Here is a 25,375-nt window from a genome sequence, read left to right on the forward strand (position 1 = left end):
TCACGACGTTAGGGGTTCAGCTGAGACCCATGGCCACGAGTGGGCTGAGTCAAGACCCCCGAGATAATACACAGTACATGTAAAAAAATAAAATAAAAAAGGCCTTGTCATAGCCATACTGTACATAAAGGGGTTGTAAAACAAGATGACATCACAATCATCCACATGAATCTATAATCTAGACTGGACCTGATAATACAATGCACGTGACTCTTTTCTCTATCTGATAGTTCATGAATCTTTGATAATAAGAGGGCAGGATGGTTGGGGCCATTTTGAGACTACGTTGATCTATCAATGCAAACTTTAAAGCTAAAATATATGATAATTTTCTTTACTACAGGCACGATGCATCGTTTTGGAAAAACGGGAGGCGGCAGACTTACTAAGTATATGAAATCTTGACACTTATTCTCTAGTGTCTCCAAAATCTAATCCCCCTGGGGGGTACCTTAAACTCTATATTTTTAATGAATGTTAATTTTGCTAAATCTTCTACATTTTTTTTTTTTTACAATTGGGGCATTCGAAATACAATTTTCTTTATGTAAATTCAAAATAAAATGATAATTGTGAAAAATTGGAGTGGGTCGGCAGGGTCCTCCCCTTCCCTCCGATGCTACGTATACGTGTCTGTACTAAAAATAGTTTATAACTTTAAAAATCATCATTTATCTTAACTGCATGGCTGCTAATTTATTGAATGGCTAATTTGTTGATCCTAGTCTTCTAAAGCACCCTCTTGTGTGTGTACATTTCTGAAAATAGTTTTTGACAATTCTTGTCCCGAAAAACTTCTTCCACTTGAAACTAAAGTACACACATGTAATTTGATCCAAACATTACAAACCAACTGAAAACAATTTCATATCAATTTTAAAATGTCAGTTCCGATGCATTTTATTCAAATTTTGCAAGAAGATAGGTGGATAAGGCGTGTAAAATACCAATGCACGGTCGGACAAGATACTAAAAAATTGAAATATCAAATCAATCTGATATTTCTTAAATTAACATTTCAAACAATATATATTAAACATATCATTGATTTTAAACCTATAAATATGTTCAATACCGGGAATATGTTGACTCAAACAGGCGTTTACGTATCAAAACCTGCAAATAGCGTCATTTTTCAGAACTTCAAGGCATTCTCTTCTATATATAAAGAGGGTCTGTGCTCCATATTTTTCTCATAACCTAAATAAGGTCTAATGGAAAACAAACCGACTTCAATCAACAAAAACGTGGAGAAGTGATCCACTATACATTAAAAATATCATTTTGTATCACAACAATTGAAAGTTTTGAAAAAAATAATACAAGTCCGTAAATTGGAGGCCAAAGTGACACATAGTATATAAACAGCCGACTTTGTTGTACGTGTCTGAAATGGCTTAGTGGCTAGCGCACCCGAGATAGGCTTAAGCTAACCTTATATATCTAGGGGTTTTATGTTATGGGTTCGATACCACAGAAATTTAAGGCAACATTTTTTTTCTTCTCTTTTGTTAAATATATCAAAAACTGAATATAGTTATAAATTATGCTTTTTCAAACTTGAATTAAAAGATATTTGAATAGATTCAATTGAAACAAAAATTTCAAAATTGTATTTTGAGACTAAATTTAAACTGAACAAATTCGGATCGACGACCTCGTCGTCCATCCTTTTTCAGACCGGAAGCTACAGACCGGAAGCTAATTTAAAACATCCGGGATAAGCTGACCCTATACACTATATGCGTCTTAAGTTTGATCATGGCTCGGGAAGGGTATTAACTTTACCCCCTTTTGGCCTCCTGTTGTGACATGCCTGTGTTTACTTTAGCATTCAATTTCTGCACACTGAACGTGTTTGATTTTGATTAGAAAACTAAGAGCACTACATAGTATTAATTTATAATGTAATCAACTCACTATTTGCTCATGTTTTGATCGAATAGTACATATCTAGTTCTTTAAATAGGGAGCGGTTGATTAAATATTTATATTATCGACAACCATTCATCAGATAATTAGATGTACAGATACATTATCAGGTCCGAACGTCATCTGGCGTGATCAAATTCTCATAAGCTACCTCTGCCATATTCAAATCGAAAAATACAGTTTTAAATTAGTAGTTTTTAAGTTTGAACTGAACAGTGAAATTCAACAATCTTTTTAAAAAGAAATATAACCTTTGACAATTTGAGGATATATATATATAGATTGTAACTATTCCAGACCAGAGGCCTATGGGCCACATCGATCACCCTATAACAATTTATGACCCAAGTCGATGCGACAAAATATAGTTTTTCTACATTGAAAACAATAAAATGGCATTTTCAATTGCACGATTTCATACAGTTTCTTGCACGACAATGAAACAAAACCTTCATTAGTCGCACGCATAGGACATTTAAGCGAATACAATTTATAATGTCATATATTGTGTAGCATAAGAATTTATCCTACATTTGGCAGTAATCTTTAAAAAAAAACCCACTACAACATTACAATTAGGGGCTAAGTCATATTGAAATATTTGTACCATAGGCGTTGGAACCGGAAGGAGGACTCTTGCGACATAACCATACCCATAACCCCCCCCCCCTTTTTTTGGCTTGTCAAGATTTCTGATAAGGTCTAGCCCCCCACCCCACCCCCAACTTTCAGTTTGCTTCCGACGCCAATGTGCACCATTAGTTTTCAAGTCTGGACCCCTCTTGTGTATTGAATAAAGTAAAAGGTTCACGCGAGAGAGAAAAATCGTTGATACGCGCGTTTTACTGGATGGGTGTAAATAAAAATTTACAACATAAGTACTCTCCAGAGATCTCCTGATGTGCTCTATTAGTATTTCGCGATCGCATACAAGATAATGTCGCACATCTGGACTTTTTCTCTTTTTATTTCAATATATATATATAATGATATCTTTTGAAAATGTTCCATTATATAAAATGAACCAATATCACAAGTTTACGAATTCAAATTTTTGGTGCCTGTTACACGATTTTCCGCAAAGTATATCCTCTAAAAATAAAATATTAATATTAAGCTCAACTCTGATAGGTACATGTACAAGGTACTTTACAGCATTAGACAGACATAGCTTAATTTACATGCGCGTCCACTTCACTGAGAAAACCATTTATATATAGATCCCATTCCCTTGCAGAAGATCATGCATCCTGCCAAGACCAGGCGCTGAGGAGACTGCATTTATAGCACACAGCTCATTCCTACCCAGACAAACGGCAGAAGATCGTATAAATGTATAATTATATTGTCCGTGGTTTACGGATCGAGGTGATTATTAAAGCACACTCTAAATATCTTTTTACCTCCGCAATCGACATTACCCCCTTATGGGCCCCTCGCTGCATTTACTGAACTGATTGTGACGTAAACCCACCTTGTTTCTAAACGCACATGTGTATGTGTAGGCAGAAATGTTTTCGCTAGCTAGAGGATGAGGATAGGGTTTATCAGAGGTGTTGGTTATGGATTATTGTTTATTTCCAGTCTCTCTGTCATTTTTCAAGTAACTGTTTACAAGCGATGGAAAACACGTAAGTACATTTGATTTCATGAATGGTATTTAATTATCAGTGCGCATTGTGACGCATCTAAAATGCATCAACATTTTATTTTTTTTCGTCGAGGAAATACTTTTTTTTTTTTAACAAAGAATAATACTAGTTCCTCATATTTTTATTCTCTAACTTGAATTAAATGTTTTCGGAAGTTTTTTGTCATGAAGAAGGTCACAAATTGAAATTTTCAGTATATTTGTTTTTACAAAGATAACCTAAAGCATACATGCTTGAGGCACGTGTAAAACATTCAAAACACTAGCTTGTGTCATAGGTCTATGATTAAACACAGCAGATGTGAGGTTGTCCGTAAACCAGGTGATACGCCGGTAGATGCTGATGCTCTCTCTCTCTCTCTCTCTCTCTCTCTCTCTCTCTCTCATTGAGACTCCATTGATAATGCGTCGCGCTATCAATTCTGTTGATCATACTATGGAGAAAATCGTGCGAAGATGTTGCTGAACAACTCCATTGGACTGTTACGATCAATATAGCCTGACCGTGCATAACGTGATGATGCCCCCATACTGATTACTGAGACATATGGCCGCCAAATGTCAGTCTGTGTCGGTACAATTGCCATGATCGGGGTTTTCTATTCTATATCCTTGTTGCAAGCGGATATGTCTGGTTCCAGAGAAAACATACCACAATAGGCATTTTTCTTTTTATAATGCATTTATGTTGAGACTTTAGAGTTAAAAATAGCAGAGAGAGAGAGAGAGAGAGAGAGAGAGAGAGAGAGAGAGGGGGGGGTATTTAGAATTATGTTTGAGGTGTCAACCATTTCACTTTTGATAAACATACTTTGAAATATTGGCTGTAAAAAGTCAATATTTTTCAAAAGGTTTCATCATTTCAACAAATTGATATGGCTTAATGTAAAAAATTGCTATGCCAATTTAATATCACAGTGTTGCAAATTGCCATTAATGAATAATGAACTTAATAACCTGCAATAGTGTTTCTTTAAGTTCAGTAATCTTAAAATATCTATAAATATATTAATGATAAATCAGAAATTCCCATGAGCATTAAAGTCATCAAAAAGTAAGGGTTGAGTTATTGCAATGCTAAAATATCAAGTACATTAATGTACATGTGTCTGCATACTTGTTTGTGCTTGGGTTAAAGCAATGTGAGGCTCAAGAAAGTTTCCCTTCTTCAAACTAAAATTCTTATAGATTCTGTCAAGACTTCATTGAAACAGGCTCAGCTGACAGGAAAAAGACCCTTCAGTATTCAACAGGGCTCTTTTTGCACTCTTCCTAGTCAGCCGAATATAATCCTAGTTATATCATTCATCTTTATCATGGTCAGGTCATAATCTTTGTTGTTGTCTTTCTATTTTTAACAAAATTGAATTGCACAAGTTTTGATGTAAATTTAAACCTTCTTTAATTAAAACAAAATTTAATCAACAGTTATTTTTTAGAGAAGACAACAAACTTACTCGAATAAATTGGAGCTCAACTTAAAGTTACCTGTATAAACTTTTTTTGGAAGGGTGGGGGGGGGGGGGGGGTGATGCCATTTTTTCTCAGCTTCAGGCTTGGTGGTGTAGACATAAGTGTAAATTATTGAAAACCTTTGGTATTTACAGATTTTGATTTCAGTTTTGGGAGTTTTGTGCCTCTTGAAATTAAATACATGTAAAAATAAACAAAGGAATTTTGCACTGCATGGTTGTATTGGCCCACCTACTTTCATGAATTTGTTTCATTTCAATGGTTTAAAAATAACAAGAAACTATGATAAAAAAAGAAAAAAACATTGCGTAGAAATAATTTTTTGGCAAGTGAGTTTTGAATGAATTTGAGAGCTCTATAGATAATTTACTTGCATTAGATGATGCTACTATAACTTTTTTATTGTCGATATATATATTATTGTAATTTTTTATGTACTATTTGTAGGTGATGTGGTTTCCTTTAAAGCTGAAGATATCTCCAAAAGAGAAAATACATGGCATCATTATGAGCAAAAAGTATGCTCTCTCTCTCTCTCTCTCTCTCTCTCTCTCTCTCTCTCTCTCTCTCTCTCTCTCTCATACACACTCACAAAGAGTCTGAGTCTTCTTACCCCATATTTGATATCATCTTTCTCAGCTTAGCTATAGGTTCAATATTTAATTTTCAAACAAAATGCAGAGCAATATTGAGTTTTCCTATTATTTGTAAAAATGGTATCATTATGAGCAAAAAGTATGCTCTCTCTCTCTCTCTCTCTCTCTCTCTCTCTCTCTCTCTCTCTCTCTCTCTCTCTCTCTCTCTCTCAAACACACTCACAAAGAGTCTGAGTCTTCTTACCCCATATTTGATATAATCTTTCTCAATATTAGCTTAGCTATAGGTTCAATATTTAATTTTCAAACAAAATGCAGAGCAATATTGAGTTTTCCTATTATTTGTAAAAATGGTCGAGGCAGTTAGGTAATAGACATTAATGCCAGTTTAGGAGGCAGTGAAATGTTTAATTTAACTACAATTCAATAATTTGTGTTATGCCTGTGGATTAAGATAATTAACATAAACAGAGGACTACCCGGTACTTTGAAGATAGGTAAACATTTAACATGTTTAAGAGCCCTAAGGAATGAACACAAATAAATGACTTAGAACCAATTAAGAATGCATGTCAATAAATGCTACAAGCTGCATGTAGAAGCGCTGTGACAGTCGTAATAAATAAAACAGCATGTCAGCATGACCTTAAGCTAGATTATTTATACATGTACTAATTACTTAAAAAAACCATTTCCTTAGGGACAAGATCAAAAGTTCAGTATCTGGAAAAGAAAGATATTACAATGTAAATTCACATAGTTTTATTCATGGCCACTCTACCACAGCAAAATTTATTTTTATGCTATGAAAACATTTCCTTATGAGTGAGATAAAAAATTCAATTTTTCAAAACAAAACTCCTAAATTCACATATTTTTATCAAAACCTCCTATCCATTGTTCATCTATTAATCTAGATCCTTTATCTCCTTCAAAACTATGATAAAAATACAAAAATTTTATAACTTCTTTAATTTACAAGATAAAGAAATTCAGTTGCCAACAAATGCAAAGTCCCATGCAGTACATTTTACACTTCAGATTCTTGATTATTGCTAGGGTAAAAGCACGAGAAGCAGTGCCTTCATCGAGGATTTCAAAATCCCTGGAGCTTTTATTTTTCAGACTGTTGTGAACTAAATGATATATTATAGAGAGAGTTTGTGCTTGTGATTTTATACTCTCACGATTTGATAAAATTGGCAAAATTACAGAATTAATATTACATGTACTCGCATAAAAAAAGGAATCTACAGTGTGCATTAATTATTTCATGTATAATTATAATTATGGGAATCTTGCATTGTACAGTCAGATGGGGGATCATCACATGTGAATTTATGGTAAGACAGGCCTTGAGTTTCTCAAATTTCCAATGGGACCCCTTTTAACATATGCACTTTCAGTCAGTGTGTTTCAAAAGGAAGCTATATATATTTTCAGCAGATTGTGTTACAGAAAAGACTGTATTGTAAAGATATCTAATCTTATTTCATTCCCTCTCTACACACCATACAATGTTCTAAAAAAAAAGAGGCAAAAATGTCTAACAGGGAGACACAAGGGGGTAATGGAAAGGCAATCTCTGACAATTTATTGATGTATGGTATTCACATTTTTAGCTGGATCGATACAACAGGAGTTTGACTAGAGGCCAGAGGATCCCGCCAGAAGATGCTGCTGTCATACAGAAAGTCAATCAAACACTGTGTAAGTCCTGCTACAGAATGTTTTAGCCCTTACTCCCCTCTTTTTTCCGTTTAGAGCTAATATGTATGGCACAAAGTTATCCCTTAATCCTTTAAACAGGAAGTAAGTCAATCTTATTCTCATTAAGGAGGCTGAGTTGTCAACAAATTAACCTTCAAATCTACCTTAACAGTGAACATTTGATCTATTTAGCCATGGACTAATTTACTAATTTAGAAAAAAACAAATTGGGTGTTAGAATTTGAATATTTGTAATAATTCCTTATACAAAGCTCTCTTTTTAAAGAAGATTGATACAGTCTAAAAATGGCCACAACCATCCAGCGTCTTAAGTCATTAATAATGAATGTAAGTTAATTATATTGTCTACTTATAGAAAATATACCCTTAATTTCTGCCCTGTGCGATATAAACAGAAAATTTGCCTACCCTTCCGGCTCTCTGGCTAACATGGGATGCCATATAAAAATTGCCATGTAATAATCTATATATATCATAATCTGTTTGTCGGCCGTTATAGGAAACAGCTATGATAATCAAACTCTCACAGCTATAGTGCAAATTAAAAGTAATGGAATATAAAATCCATGAAAAGCCGAGTTTACATGTAGTTCATCTTCCTACAGTTAAAAAGTTTCCTTTAATCTGAGTTTGGTTGGGAAATGGAGCATAAAAATCAGCAATAGAGATTTAAGAGATTCATGGAATTTTGAAGTATTTTCTTCAGAATATGAGAAATTTTGAATTATTTTGTGGGAACAAGCTTTGAATGCCCCCTTCTTGTTCCCCCCTGTTTAACTGTCATATTCTCCCTATTCTCCCCCTTTCTCTTTCTCTCTCTCTTTCTCTCTCTCACACACACATATAACGTAATAGATAAAAATACTGATAAGTATTTAAAAATAGATCATATCATTATAATGTTCTCTAATGGCAAGCTCTTAAACCTGAAATAGCAACAAAATACTTCAAGCCTCATTTTTTTTCATCTTCAAAAATAGCTATGATCTAAAGTTGTAAATCTTAGGTTAACTTTAATTTGTGAGGACCTTACTTTGCCATTCAACAGGTGGGCAGTCTGTTATGTGATGACAAATTGGCACAAATGAGCCACTTTCAGTAAAAGGATGAACTTTAGTTTCTAAAAAAATTTCAAATTAAACAAAAATTTTTTTTTACCCTATTAATAACACTACATGTAATTAAATTAAACAGGAAGAGTTCATTAGTTTGATTGAACTAAAAATCAACATTACAACAGGACACTCTGAATCTTTTCTGATATTAAAATTGAGGAGTATTTTTTTGCTATATCGAGGCATAGCCTGAGGTTAAAAATAAGGCCTTAGTGAGTCCATTGTTCAGGCCAAGTCGGGTTTTAGAGAATGCCTATGACTTGTAGAAGATAATACCTGGTAATCATTTTTACAAATAAACCACAAATAATAATTTTTATGTTCTGTATTAGAATTATAACTACATATTTTTTAGTTGATATACTTTTATTCGCAAGAAATTAGTGTATTGTTAAATTATTCTATTAGCAAATTGCAGCAAATTTTGAAAAACATTTTTAATTGGAAAATAGAGTTCTTCAAAAACAATGCATGCATGTGTGATTTCTAGTGGTTCAGAGTCTAGTCCATATTGAAGATTTAATCTCTCTAGCAACTGGGTAAACATGGTGTACTATACTGAAATGCTGTACAGCCATTACTAATTATTATACCATACATAACCTTTATCTGCTAGTTTTTTTTAAAGAGAAACAATACATGTAGTGCTTTGTAAATTTTATTAGATATTAATCTAGCACTCATTGAAATCTACATGTATCCATCACATGTCCCTAAGCAGGACATTCCCCTATGACCTACTTCCCCCCTCTAATCTAATCTACACATAAAGTGAGATACGCAATTCAAATTTCACTCTAGGAAAAAAAAAAACTTTTTAAAAATCTGACATTTTGAAGCTTTATTTACACGTCTATTCTATTGGAAATATAGGGATGGAGCAATGGTTGATTTTTGATAAGAGATACAAGAGAGATGGCAATGTCATATTGATGAAACAAGTCTGTACAGAAGCAATTAAAGGCCCCCCCCCCCCACACACACACACACACACACATGAGGGAAATTTATAGGATCCGGTAAAATTAACATTAAAATGAGTGATTAACACAATAGAAAACATTTTTCAATCAGATTTTACATTGGGTCTTTAAGAACTTCTAATGTACTTCCTTGTGTAAAATACACTTAATGCTTTCACTTTCATTTAATGTTGCCATTCCCTAACTGTGTAAGAAATGATTGTGGTTAATTCAAAAAGTGCAACCCCCCCCACCCCTTTATACATTTTAGATATATACCGGTAAGCTTAATAATTTGAATGATTGATCGGACCAGAGTGTTTCAACGTACCACCTGTGAAAAATTGAATTTGATAATCGATCATTTACGATATCTCCATTACTTCCCCAGTTTGAAACTAGCTGTTAAATGTTATCATGATTTATGTATATTTTTAGTTTCCTCCACTTCTTCTGTTGGCTCTTTACAAGTTCTTTACCGGCAATTGCATATCAAGAATTATTAGGACACTTAAAATATGGATATGATATGGAAGTAATTTAGCTAGTGTATAGGCATTTGGCTACATTAAAAAGAAACAACCCAGAGAATTGTGTATGTGCGTTTCCTCATTGTTCATTGTTCATTAGCAAATCAAATTCTGTTCAGCATGCGCTCACCGTTTACTCACCATTTAAGTGGAAAAGTATAAGAACCTTTCAGGGACTGTATTAGCGCGCGATAGGCCCAGATGAATTTTCCCAACAACAATTTGATGATTTTATCCAAATTCTAAAGCCACAGGCTCCTTTTTAAAACCAGAGAGAAATCATCTGCAGTCTGTTCTTCGTTATAATTATTTAGTCATAACAAAGGGAATAATTTCTGCAATGACTTAAGGGGGTAATGAAATCAACAGTTCAACACCTGTGCAAACTTTGACAAAGACTACTAAAAATCCATGTGTTCATATTACAGTAATCTATAATTATATATTGTCAGCAAATTCTTGTACTTGGTTTTTCGCTGTTTTTAAAAACGGGCCTTTGGCAGTTGAATTCTGAAAATTCATCAAAATTTTGGAAAAACTAGCATTTAAAGTTTATATTATTATACCCCCTGCAAACAAAGTTTGGGGGGGGGTATATAGGAATCACCTTGTCCGTCCGTCCGTCTGTCTGTCTGTCTGTCTGTCAGTCTGTCTGTCTGTCTGTCCGTCTGTCTGTGCAATCGTGTCCGGTCCATATCTTTCTTATGGAGAAACATTGGAAGTTCTTACTTCACACAAAGATTGCTTATGACCTAAAGGTGTGTCATGACCTTGACCCAAGGTCATTCGGGCAAGGTCAAGGTCACTGGCAGAAAAAGTGCAAAATTTGTGTCCGGTCCATATCTTTCTTATGGAGAAACATTGAAAGTTCTTACTTCACACAAAGATTGCTTATGACATAAGGGTGTGTCATGACCTTGACCCAAGGTCATTCGGGCAAGGTCAAGGTCACTGGCAGAAAAAGTGCAAAATATGTGTCCAGTCCATATCTTTCTTATGGGGAAACATTGGAAGTTTTTACTTCACACAAAGATTGCTTATGACCTAAGGGTGTGTCATGACCTTGACCCAAGGTCATTTGGGCAAGGTCAAGGTCACTGGCAGAAAAAATGCAAAATTCCTGTCCGGTCCATATCTTTCTTATGGGGAAACATTGGAAGTTCTTACTTCACACAAAGATTGCTTATGATCTAAAGGTGTGTCATGACCTTGACCCAAGGTCATTTGGGCAAGGTCAAGGTCACTGGCAAAAAAAATGCAAAATCCGTGTCCAGTCCATATCTTTCTTATGGGGAAACATAGAAGTTCTTACTTCACACAAAGATTGCTTATGATTTAAGGGTGTGTCATGACCTTGACCCAAGGTCAATTGAGAAAGTTCAAGGTCATTGTTTCAAAAAAGCTAAATTCTGTCTGTGTCATGTCTTGTATTAATGGAAATATTAGAAGCTAAAAATTAACAGTTTTCAAAAATAAAGCAGTTGTTACTGTAAATTCCTAATTAAACGCGGGGAATTAATATCCGCGTAAAATCGCGAGACGCATCCTTCGCGGATTTTAAAATCTCGCCATTATTTTCTGAGAGTTGAAAACTAAAAGAAATAAGGAGAAAAATTCAACGTTCGCGATTTTATATTCCCGCGATTTGATACAAACCAGCGGGATCGCGGAATTAAGTACTCGCGTAATATAAGGAATTTACAGTATTTATAGAAAATGGACAGTGAAATAGATTCATCCAATATTTTTTGTAATAGCAAAAATACACGCGTTATGATTTTTTTCTTAGCGGGGGGTATCAATTGTGAGCTTGCTCACAGTACCTCTAGTTAATTCTTTTTTGATGTGACTTTCATTTAATTTGACATCAGCATGGAGTATAGATAACACCTGCCTCTGCACCACAATCAAATAAATGAGTCACTGTTAGATTATAAACATGATTATTATTAAACATAAATGTACCACTCCACTGAACAAAAATTTAGGTGGCCACAATTATCTACACAGACAGTTTAGAGTGCAGGCTTAGTCTCACTTACTGAAATGTTTCGGTGATGGATTGCTACCAATTATGTATATGTAATGCACATGAAATTTGTCATCATCATGAACAAAATTGCTCTGTATAGTTATTGACCACATGATCTTAGTCATCATTAAATATGAGAGAGAGAGAGAGAGAGAGAGAGAGAGAGAGAGAGAGAGAGAGAGAGAGAGAGAGAGAGAGAGAAGGGGGAGGATCTTGTTTGTCAGATTCATAAGAATGGTTATAAAAAAGATTGAATCATTGTTGATATTTTTTACTCCTTGAGAGGGGTAGGAGAGGGGGATTTATTGGGAGGGGGAGCGGGGAGACAGCTTTAATTGACAAAACCATTAACATTTGCAAAAGGAAAGGGCCAAGATTCGTACCTAAACTAACAGTTGAAAAGTCACTGCTTAAGAAAGCGATGTGACTCATGTTTTGTTTTTTTCTCTCCAAAAGATTTTACCTCTGACAAAGTGGAAAATGAAACATTGGGGACTCAGTTCCTGGACTATGGTCGCCACCAAATTTCCTACGAAGACTTTCTTGACAAGGTAATGATTTACCGTACTATATAAGGTTTTATTGATTTTGTATAGAATCAAGAATTTTCCCATTTATTTTATTCGCATAAGGGAAAAAATTTAATAAATTGATTGGTTTTTTTTCTTGAAATCCCTTTGAAGGAACTTATAGTTTATATTTAATGTAGGTGGATATATGTATCACTTTTATAGGGCAATAACAGGCTCTAGTTGGCTCATAAACCATAAAACCATTAACTATTTGCATGTATTTGTGTCCATCTATTAAGTCAGACAAAAAAATTATACCAATTAAGAGTATCTATTTCATATTACGTAGACATAGCCTATCCATTTTTGACTATTTTCTGCAACTGCTGCTAGGTAAAAAAACCATTTTCCATTTGAAATACAATGTATAAAGGAGGAAAATTGGTGTTTAAGCATTACGCAAGTCTTGCCATATAATGTGCATTTATTTATTTATTTTTAAAATTTGAGACTTAACTGTAAGGCTTTGTGTAAAGATATAGCGCCTCATCGTGTGGGATTTCAATTTCGGCTTTTAAACAAGCAATAGGCTTACAAGCTTGATAATAAAAATCAGGGAGTTTAAATCATTTGACACCTTAATTTCCCTACTTATCTTTTATTAAGAGACATGTTCTAGTTGCAGGAAGTTAATTCAAGTGTTTGTATGAAGTCTGTTGTTCATGCTGCAACTCAACCATTCAGAGCACACAGAGCAGCTATCAGTAGTCATATTGTGTTTCAAGATTTTGATATCTCTGGTATATTTCCTGTTCGCTATTTTTTTAATGGACTTAATTATATATAATTGTTTAATGTTCAACAACAAGCAAAACACACATGTAAATTATGTAATTTGGGACAAAACCCAAGTGGGATTAAGGATGTGCTCAATGCGATCCAATTTTATCGAATTGTGCACATCAGAGTAAAACATTGTACTATTATATAGCTCTTAATAGTTAGTCTCAGATACTTTTTATATATTATCATCACTGGAAAGGAAGAGCAATTATCTTAGCCAATCGGAGGATTGTAATCTCAATTGAAAAAAAACAACTTTCCATGTGGGGAACATGTTACTTCATTAATACATACATGTATCTAATAACAATACCAAGAATATACTTATTAAACACTATTTAAAAGTGTTTAAAGTTAATTTTCACTATCCAATTATACCTGCGTAGAATGTAATAAAGTAATTTATAAATATTGTCAAAGTTGAGTGTCCAGACAAAATGTGAAGGCACAGAGGCAAATTGGCTCATAAGTTTATTTTACTTTAGTAAATAAAAGAAAAAATTGTATTTCTTTCTTTAAAAAAGTTGTTACATGCCAGTTTGATTTTTCCAGCCATCAGTTGATCTGACCAAGCTCCGAGCGAACTGGAGAGCAGACGCCCGGATCATCCAGAATGCCAGCAACAAGAAAAGTAGGTCGTCTGGATCTGTATACAATTTAATTACCACAATATGCCAGTAGTATTTTTTTAAAACTTATTTCTTGCTCAATACACAAAAATGTCTGTAGAATCATTTATTTTTTCATCATTTTTTGCCCAATTTTCTGAGATTTCTTTGATACCTCCCTTAAATTAATATATCCTTAATAAATATTGGACAACAAAATAAAAAACAAGTTGTTTTTGGCTCAGACCAGATTGACACAACTTCATTGGATAAAATGTGTCACACGATTGTCTATATTTCATAGTCGGCAAGATCTATATTATATACTGTATATATAGGGAATTCGAACATAATATAATCCTGTTATATTTCTTTTTTAAATTTACTAACTTCCCAAAAATCTGCAAATCGTTGACATAATAAAACTTTTATTATAAAGGTTTGAAACTATATATGTGGGGGGTTGTAAAAGTCCAAAAAAGGCTCATTCTATGGACTGAATTAACAGTCCAACCTATAATCACCTATTTCCTTAGACATACAGTATAAAATAAAACTTTGTGAGTGATAAAATAATGACAGTTCCTGAGAAAAAGGCCATCACCACAAATTCATTTGATGCCAGAATAACTTTGATAATAATGCTAGTAACATTCCTCTTTTGACCTTTCAAGTTAAATTATGAAATTGTTGTTGAATTAGCTTTGTCATCAATATCCATAGTGATTATGTTTATAATATGAAATGAATTCAGAAGCTTCAAAGAATCTCAACATTATGACCTTTAAAAAGGATTTTATTTTAAAATTAAGTGCCTGTATGTCCTGTAATGTGAAAGGGAAATAGTTGAATAGGGATGAAACACTGCTCTTTTCAGACAGTAGGGATGAGTTTCAATGGCACTTTTGTTTATCATAAGTAACTACTTGTGAACCACAGTGTAATATAGAATACAAATTTAAAGAAAGCATTTAAATTATTTCCTTATTACATGTAAGAGAAGATTACACCTGTCCAACAGATTCCGTTCATTTTCTTCACAGAGGTTGCACATATTGAAATGAAGTTTTGTAAACAGGTTTATCATAATAATATCTGGATCAAGGTAGATGTTGGGTACAGTCGAGCAATTTAGACAGAGTTAGGTCCCTTGGACATATAAAAATTCAATTGATTGCAGTTTCTGTTCATTTTCTTCGCAGAGAATGAACATACTGAAATGAAGTTTGGTATACAGATTTATCATGATAATATCTAGGTCAAGTTTTCAATTTTGGGTACGATCAAGCTATTTTCAACAGATTTATGCCTCTAATAATTTGCAGTTTCCGTTCCATTTATTTTCTTTGCAAAGATTGTACGTACTGAAATTTGGTATACAGATTTATTATAATAGTTATTTAAGTCAAGTTTAATTTTGGGTGTGATCAAATAACTGCTTTACAAACATCTTCTGTTTACAAAATAAATTTAAATGTTTATAATGCACAATGTCACTATATACATGTAGTATAATAAACATTATTATTATTATTTACTTACTTACTTATTAATTTATTTCAATAATTTTTAATTATAACTTTTAACATTTGATGGAATGTTTTTTTGATTTCTCTAGAATTGGGTTACAATTATATACATGTATTACATGGATTGCCAGTGCTCATTTGTATTCATATATGTGTTTCATTTAAATTGGTTGAATTTAAATGCATAAAATTCATTTAAACCTCAACTGAGAAAACCTTACTTTATAGAGTGGTAAAAACTTTTAATTCAGTGATAAAATTTGGCTAATGAGCATTTATTGATGAACAAAATATAGCATTGGCATGCAGCTACATGTATATTTGTTGCAAAAATTTTAATGATTTGAACGTTCTAAAAAACCTAATTTTGACATCACTTAAATAAGGGACTATATAAACATAAAATTCTTCCCCAAACTCTTCAAATTTTCACATGAATTGAATGATATACCGGTATTGCTAAGTTTGGAACCTTGCATTAACCACATTTGCATTACACATGCCTCCACTTAATCATAATTAATTTACACAAATAGAGTTGTTAGTACGTATTTATGAAATTTAATTAATGATTTTGATATTTTACTTGCCAAAAAATACTTAATAATGCAATTCCCCAAAATTTACTATCAAATTTAATTTAATGCTCATTTTGTCTGAACCATACTTTAATTCTCTCCCTTTCGCCCATTCTAGATAATACATGTACTTTCCATACAGAGTGCTGTTTGGCAAAGGATTTGCAGTGACTTTAAACCAAGGTTATAGGTCAAAGGTCTGGACCAAATTGAACCTGTGTAAAATTCATGCCCAGAAATACATGTAATTTCTTTTTCCATTGTCCCCTGTCTTTCGCCTAGGTACATGTATATATGTCTTCACACAAATTTGCAAGGGCAAGGTCACTGATGTAGGTCATACAATGTAGTAATCTGTAAAATGCATACCTGGGTCATATTTTCTTTACTCAAAAAAGAGTGTCTCCAGGTAAATAAGGGTTATACAGTGATAATGAACCAAGGACATGTATCTAGATTTAAAGTCAAAGTACATGTAACAGGAGATTTCTGTAAAATTCTAATCTAGAGGATTTAGAGTAAAAAATACTAATATATTCCACTGAGTTTTGCAAATAATTGACTTTTGAAAGAGACAAAATACATGTACTGTTTATATGATAAAGAACGACAACTGTGGCCAATACCTTTCAAGATCTTGAATGGTTCTTTTCAAATCCATTCGGGTTTTTTTTTTCAGTTGGGTGTTTGAGTTGCTATATATATGAAAAAATTTGATGATATTTTAAAGAAGATTATTTTATTTTTCAGGGTTTTTAACAATCGGCATACCCACAGTTAAACGAGAGAAGGACGAATACATTCTGAACACCGTCCAGTCCATTGTAAACTGTACCACAGAGAAGGAACTCGCCGAAATCTATATCGTGGTTTTCTTGGCCGATTTTGATGCAAAATGGAAGGAGGGAATTAGTCGGCAATTGCGTGAAAAGTTTGAAAAGATCATTTCGCTGGGAACTCTACATGTGATTCAGGCATGGGAGTCATTTTATCCGCCATTGGATAATTTGAAACATACATTCGTAGATCCTGAAACAAAAAAGAAATGGCGTGCGAAACAAAACGTAGATTACGCCTTTTTGTTTTTGTACAGCGAGACTTTAGCACAGTATTATATTCAAATGGAGGATGATATTTATACCATACCGGGCTATTTACAAGCCATTAAAGATTATATCCATAAATTCAGGGAACGCTGGGTTTGCTTGGAGTTTTCTGAGCTTGGTTTTATAGGTAAACTATACCACTCTGATGATATAAACAAACTTGCAAAAATGGTGCTTTTGTTTTACGCACAGCAACCGTGTGATGTGACGTATTTGAATTTCAATACACAGATGTTGCAGTTTAAGAGACACATAAGGCGACCGACCATATTTGAACACGTAGGATACCATTCTTCACTGCCAGGAAAAGTGCAACCTTTAAAAGACCGTTTCTTTCATTCCTATCCCAAGACATTGAAAGGGGACAACCCTCCCGCCAGTGTTTATACGAGCATGCCCTTTGAAGGCTATTTTAACCCTGATAACTGCTATAGTAGAGAAAATGGTATATTCTGGAGCACTAGATCTGGCAAAGCTAACGATTGGTTCACTGTGGCCTTCAGCGAACCACAAATGATAAGCAGAATTGAGATAGAAACGGGAACCCATACTCACCCGCATGATAAAATCCACTACGCTAAACTTGAAGCGAGTTTAGCCTCCCAGGCTAAAGGACCGGGAAAACCAGAGTGTGGTTCAAACAAACTGCTGGGGTATTTCGATGATGGGAATATAAAAGTTGACAACGTGCAATCTATTACTGGTCGTCATAGAATACACTGTCTGAATATCATTCTGACCAACAAACAAGAGACGTGGGTGATAGTGAAAGAAATAGCAGTATTTATAGCCCGTAAACGGTCTCAGTAGGCATAATTTGGGCATTTCTAGTCATACTACTTTGCTTATGAATTCACTTACAATATTATATGTATGTGGAGCGATGTAATTGGGTGTGATCGGTCAAAATTAAAAATGTCAAAAAAAACCCCCAAAAACAAGACTGGTGCCATACCATCCAGATTGCCAACAATGATGGCTATTTCAAGCTTTAATTCATCAAAGGTTATACTAGTCTTTATTTAACCTATACAGTGCAATACTCCTGTTTTCATTTATTTTGTCTTTCTCGTGGAACTTTACGATGTTTTAAAAGTACATGTTTATTTGTGTACAGCCATATAAAAGTAGAAAATATGTTGAGAAAGAAGAATATGTTTCCGGTGATGATGTCATTATCAGTAATTTATGTTAAGATATTACATGTAGTTACTTCTTGCCAAAAAAAAAATCTTGTTGATCTCTTACTTTGTATACTAGTAAGTGGGATAGGAATCAGACATTTATGATTTATGTACAGGTATACAGAGCTGTGTTTTAGAGAGCATTCCTGTTTGTGTCCTGTTTTGCTCACCTGGACCGATTGTTCAAATGAGCTTCTCTGATCTCCTTTCGTCCGTTGTCCATATCTGTCTCTATATTTTTTTTTCACTTTTCCACAGACGTGACGGAGACAATTTCAGCTTAACTTGGTACAACAATCATTGGATAACGTTGGTCAAAGGAAAGATTTAAATTTCCTTCTTCAGAATCAAGGAGCGAGTTAATTAAATCAAAAGTCTAATTAAAGCTTTCTGATATATACTAGGAAATGTATACCATATACACACAGAATGTTCTTCTGAAGAATATTACTGCTCCAAGTTGTAATATTATTGTTGAAGCAAGCTACATGAATATACATGTATGTTTACAGATTTAAGTAAACATGTATAAGATCCCCCTGGGGTAGGCTGCGGGAAATGTAAATTGTCATATGTAAATGATATTTATTTCGACATTTTTGAACAGTGATTGAAAAAGTAATAACCTAGACAAGCTCAAGTTTAATCTAAGTCTTAGTTTTACAGAAGGAATATACAGTGTAAAAGTGAGACTGAGATTAAAAGTGAGGTCATCTAAGTTTTAAGGGACTGGTGAGCGACGTGGCCCGTAATCTTCTATTTTAACTTGATTTTATATATATTTATTTATTAATGAATGATGAGACTGTGTCTAATGTTATACTCTGTCAGTTAAAGCATGGTTTAGACTATTTTTTTTTACATTCAGTTGAATTGATTTTTAAATTACGAACTGTTACATATATCCAAGTTTTTCCTTGTTATTTCAACTCAAATTCATTTCCCTTTGATATTACGAAGTATGAACCGATCTCAATTAGGAAGATTTTATTTGAAAGAAAGAATCTCCATAAAGGTTTACTTAGTAGTACAGGTTATATGCATTGTATAATAAACTTAAAATTGACAATTATTATAGTTAAAGTTTAAATGAACGTGTGAACGAATTTTAAGGAGAATGTATATTGTTATAATGGGTGCTCTTGAACGTGAACTTGAGGTCAACCACATATTTATAAGTAGAAATTGAAGTAGTAATTGAACTCTGTGTTTAAATACTTTTTTTCATGATGAAATAATTAAGAGTTGTTAGGAGTACCTATACATGAGCATAATTGTTATAACACGTAGACTGAAGGTATAAGGGTAACGTACGCAAAATTAAAAAAAAACAAAACACTTTAATATTTTGTATCGAGGAAATGTTTGCTTGTTAGCTGTTTCCCGGGAAACCAAGGGAATTATTTACTACATGTATCAGTACATAATCTGAAGCTTTGAATATTTATAGCAATTATTCCAAGAGGGTGGGGAAGTTGACCATCAACAGCATTCAAGTTGACCATCAACAGCATAAAAGTTGACCATCAACAGCATACTTTTTTTGGGGGGGGGGGGGGGAGATTTGTAGTGCATGGGGGTGGTTAACTTTCCGACATCGGGGCCTATACAAAAACTTCTTATATATTCTGATTTTTAGCGTCTCTGATGTTGACACGTTGGATTGTCATAAATGTAATGCTGTTTAAATATTACCCATGAAATCCACGATTATTTTCGAATAATTTTCGAATAATCACCAGCTTTTACTATCACGGTGCTTTAGAAAACAGAATTTGCTTTATATATGTAGTTGTATTTTAAAGACAATGCTGCTAATTTGTGTTTAATTACGTTTTTGTCATTCAGTGACTGATTCTATTAAATCACGATATTTATGAAATAAAAAATGTTGATTTAGATACAAATGGTGTTTTTATTTTGATGCTTAAAGATTGGCGGGAAAAGGAACGGCATAAAACATTTCGTTAGACGGTTTACAATGCAGAGGTTTTAATTACCGTTCGATATTTGGACATATGTATATTCTAAGGCAAATGAATTTTGTCAAAATACATATCCAACCCTAGTAATCAAATATTCATGATAAATATATGTAACATTGCCAGTGCATGGGGTTTAAGGTAGTCCATCTATTACTGAGGTGAATTTAACAATTTTGATTGAGATGAGCTATATTGAATATCTATTTTTAAAATAATTACGAGGCTGACATAAAGCAAACTCGGGAATATGTACTCAGTCGATATAAATGAACTTTTTGCACTTGGAACTTTTTGAAAGAGTTGTCTGTCCCTGGCAAAAATTTTAAAATTCAATTATTAGAAACATGTACGGTAAAAAATGGATTTTTTTTAGCATTATCAAAGAAAAGGAAAGCTTTTGCAACTTTTTACAGAGATTTGTTAGAAAATTATTTGTACTATAAAGATATATTTAAAAATGCATCTTTTCCCATAGACTTCAATGTTAACTTCAAGATATAATAAATTTGTAAATATTCAAAATTTTAAAATTTTTTAAAGATGAATCTTCATTATTAGATAAATCCCTTAACACCACACTAAGAATTTAGAAATTAAACTTGCAATTTATTAGATATGAAATATGATAGTTATGGATGGACTACCTTAAAATGCCTAATGGAAGACCTTTTTACACCCCATAACCGTTAAAGTTTAGAAATTAAACTTGCAATTTATTAGATATGAAATATGATAGTTATGGATGGACTACCTTAAATTGCATAATGGAATACCTTTTTACAACCCATAACCGTTAAAGTTTAGAAATTAAACTTGCAATTTATTAGATATGAAATATGATAGTTATGGATGGACTACCTTAAAGTACCTAATGTAACACCTTTTTACAACCCATAACCGTTAAAGTGATGGTTAATGAACAATAATACAAAACTATTTGGAACGATACTTTTTACTCAATATGATTGTCACTGTTTGTCTACCTTTGATTGCTAACACTATGTTTAACTCCGAATATACAATTAAGATGTATGTGAAACAAATGAAGAATAAAAATGTATGGAGGGAGATTTTTTCAATGTTTAGATTACAAAATTAGAATGTTTGGAATGTCCACTTGAAAGCTACAAATTACCACTAAGAGAAGCAGTTTCTACCGATACAGAGTTTTGGATGGGTCTGTGTGATAAATCATATGTTCCTATACTCTGTCCTGAGTTTTTGCTTCCACCACTTTTTGCTTGATATTTCAATAATAGTAAATACCTTTGTGCTCAAACTACGTTCATCCACTAATATGAAAAATGTCCAAATTATCTGTTTTGAAACGCCCCCTCTACCGCTTTAGGTTTCAAAACACATCCCAAAATTGAAAGTCTACGGAGATTTTGCATAGCATCAGCCATTAATAAGCCCGGATGATAACGTTAAAAAATTGCGCGAGGTATCCCGAGTACTTCCGAATGGAGAAAAGATGTAAATATTTCCCATTAATAATCTCCGTAAGAAAATTGTTTTCCTTCCTGTGAAATTTTATGATTGAAAAGGGATATAATTGTTCAATGAAGATATCTTGGATATATTCCCTTTCATCGATTTCAATTGTATTTCTTTCACAGGTATGTGTATTTTTATTAAAAATCATCAAAAAGCAATAACTTGCGACAGACTATAGGGGACATGGGAAGGAGACTATATACAGCTAACATGCCGTTAGGTTTGATGAGCGGAAGATGTATTTGTCGGCATTGGGATCTAATCTGGTTTTTGCATATTCTGATCGCAAGCCAACTAAAACTCTCACATGGTGACACATCATTGTAATTGCTTTGTCACAGTTATGCTATATATTGTGGAGGAAGTTGAACCAAAAACTTGGAACATTTTCGTCGGGGTTTCGTCGATAAGGCATGTCCATGATTAGTCATCATTTCGATGGAAGGAAGAGAAAACATCTATAGGCAACACATGCACAGATTCTAGACTTGTGTATGTTAACTCATGGACACCTATTTCTCATATATTAAAACAATAAATTGTTTTCTTTGGTGATTCATGCGGGATATGAAGGTGGCGGCATTGCATAAAATGTAATTTTTTTTTTGCTGCAATGAACACTTCCTCATAACCTGCATGAATCATCAAAGAAAGCATGTTATTGCTTATATTTGCATTTTTCTTTTAACTTAATAAATTGATTGTAAAAAGTAAGCGAAATTCACTCAATTACTGTTCATGCACATTAGTATGTAAGCTAACAGAAACAGCTAAATCGTTTCCTATTGGCATTTGAGTCTGACATCATCGTGATTATTTCGTCTCGAAAGCTAAACACGCAAAAAAAAATCCATAATATATCAATTCCATGGTCGCTTCTAGAGATGACAGCTTCGTTGTATTTAACGGTACAGATACTGAGACATAGAAGTTTTTTTGACATAAGTAATGCGCGGATCTACAGGGGGTTAGGGGGTCCGCCCCCTGTAAAATTCTTTCTTTTAATTACATTATAAAAATAACAAAAATATGCCTCCCTGGCAAACTGAAATAACCGTCTGACCCCCCCCCCCCCCCGGAAAAAATTTCTGGATCCGCGCATATCCAAGTACCAATTGTCATAAACATCTCAAATTCACTGTTGAAATTAAATGTAATAGTTCAGACCTCCATCACCTAGGAAAATAAGGTGTTTCTACAAATCCGGCGACAATAAGACTAAAATGCTCTAGATGGTGAAATGGCACTTAATTAAACTTTAGGTCGATATGAGTGATTTCTGGGAATCCAAAAACTACACCTGAACAAAAGTTACAAAAGGCTTTAGATGTGTTTGCAAATTATTGTGATATATGGAAACTTAATGTCAATATAGCCAAAACAAAAATCCTCATTTTTTCAAAAGGTGCAATGTCAAAGCGTAAATTTTTGTATAAAGGAGTAACTATTGAAAACGTAAAATCATTTTGCTATTTGGGTATTGTTTTATCAAGAAGTGGAAAATTTAATAATGCTAAAAAACATTTAGTAGAACAAGCGTCAAAGGCATTGTATGGTGTTTTACGTAAAATACGTTATTTTAGCCTACCAATTAATTGTCAGTTAGACCTATTTGACAAGGTCATTAACCCAATTTTACTTTACTCGTGCGAAGTGTGGGGTTACGAAAATTTAGATATTATTGAAAAGGTACATTTAAAATTTTTGAAATTTATTCTTAATCTTAAATCTAGTACTCCAAATTGTATGGTGTATGGAGAAACTGGAAGGTATCCATTGTCACTCTTTGTTAAAATTAAAATGATAATGTACTGGGCAAAAGTTTTGACAGCCCACGATTGTAAACTCACTAATGTAATCTATTGTTATTTTTATAGATGTTACAAAAATGGATCTTTTATACATCCATGGATAAAATGTATACATGATATACTCAACTCGTGCGGGTTGTCATATATATGGGAAAATCAAACAATATGTAGTTATAACTGGCTTAAGTCAACAGTTAAAGAAATATTACAAAATCAATTTGTACAAGATTGGAGAAGTATTGTAGATAACTCACCAAAATGTATTAATTATAGAATCTTTAAAACAAATCTCAATTTAGAAAAGTACTTGTTGATTTTACCTACAGATCTACGGATCACGTTTACAAAATTACGAACATGTAATCATCGATTCCCCATTGAAACAGGTAGATGGCATAATATTGAAAAACATTTAAGAAAATGTACAATGTGTGATTCTAATAGTATTGGGGATGAATTTCATTATATTTTAGAATGTACATATTTTGTAAACGACAGAAAAATGTTTTTACCCAAGAGATATTATGAAAACCCAAATATTATAAAATTTAACGAGCTCATGAATACTTTTAATGTAGAAAAACTAAAAAACTTGTCAATATTTATTAAGAAAATTTTCAAAGTCTGTTCTTCCAGAAACCAACTTTAACAACCTATTGTATTGTGATTTTAACTTTTTTTTTGTCATTATTACTTCTACTGTACATGTGATCCTTGACTGTATTCGTGTACATTTGTATATACTGATTTTGAACCTCAAATACCAGTGAACTGGTCTTGAGCGAATAAAGAATTGAAATTGAAACAATCCGAAACCTAATTCCTCTCCCTGGACAATGGTGTAAATCACAATATAAATTAGACTGAAAACAATTGAAATTAGCACTTATGTCGTAGAGTAAAACTTCAATTTGACTGAGTCAATCAAAAGTGGGGTGTATAAGAGTTAATAGAATAATTAAGCAATTTTAAATAACTAAAGTGAATTATTGTCTGGTACATTTATGATTTCTTTTAGAAACAGATAACAGTAACTCAAATTTCACGAAAATGTCTTCAATAAGAGTTTGTCAAAATTTCACTCCATGATAATTCTTTGACTTTATTGGATACATTGGTTTACAAAGGTTATAGATACAATATATTTCTTACTCACTAGAAACTTTGACATATATTACATGTAAATCGCACATCAAACCAACTAATAATTTCCCGTATTTCGGTAGAAATAGTTCACAAGCTAGCAGTGTTCAAAGCATTATTTCAAGATTCACCTGCCTAAGAGAGATAACTCTGCCAGTGAGATAGAACCCATTATTAAACAAACCACAAAACAAAATGAGAAACGTTTCTGCATTAAACTAGAAAAGAAAATTGTCACCGTCCAAATGCCATGGTTACTAAATATAAGCCACGCCTCAAAGGATGGAGAAACACAGACCTGATCTGCACAGATTTGTTTAAATCGGAACCAATTGTCGCTTACTGCAAAACTTAAAAACATTAATGACTTGATTATTAAATCTCAATTCTAATAATTCATGTTTCAATATTCTATGTATCTGAGTATGTGTATATGAGGCGGACAGTTCAAATATGATTATAAGTATTGTTTTTAAATCACTACAACAGTCAAAGGAATATCGAATGATTGACAGCGTCGTTTCCTAATAAATCAATGAAAAGTTAGAAATGACTAT

The 25,375-nt window shown here is 33.1% G+C and overlaps 1 protein-coding gene across 2 annotated transcripts in view; it reads left to right on the top strand.

Annotated features, from left to right (window-relative positions):
- The first annotated feature begins 3,356 nt into the window (after positions 1 to 3,356).
- Positions 3,357 to 25,375, top strand: part of LOC105324376 (alpha-1,3-mannosyl-glycoprotein 4-beta-N-acetylglucosaminyltransferase C) — a 139,142-nt gene continuing 117,123 nt past the window's right edge. The window contains exons 1-6 of one of the 2 annotated variants that reach the window (XM_066073538.1): positions 3,379 to 3,563; positions 5,504 to 5,574; positions 7,275 to 7,362; positions 12,479 to 12,573; positions 13,930 to 14,008; positions 16,843 to 20,289. In XM_066073538.1, coding sequence (XP_065929610.1) covers positions 3,464 to 3,563; positions 5,504 to 5,574; positions 7,275 to 7,362; positions 12,479 to 12,573; positions 13,930 to 14,008; positions 16,843 to 18,008 — 1,599 coding nt within the window. In that variant the 5' untranslated portion in view covers positions 3,379 to 3,463 and the 3' untranslated portion in view covers positions 18,009 to 20,289. Of the gene's footprint in view, positions 3,564 to 5,503; positions 5,575 to 7,274; positions 7,363 to 12,478; positions 12,574 to 13,929; positions 14,009 to 16,842; positions 20,290 to 25,375 lie in introns of those variants that run through there. The other variant, XM_066073539.1, reaches the window with a different exon arrangement.

The sequence above is a fragment of the Magallana gigas genome, chromosome 10, assembly GCF_963853765.1.
Source record: "Magallana gigas chromosome 10, xbMagGiga1.1, whole genome shotgun sequence".
Lineage (NCBI taxonomy): Eukaryota > Metazoa > Mollusca > Bivalvia > Ostreida > Ostreidae > Magallana > Magallana gigas.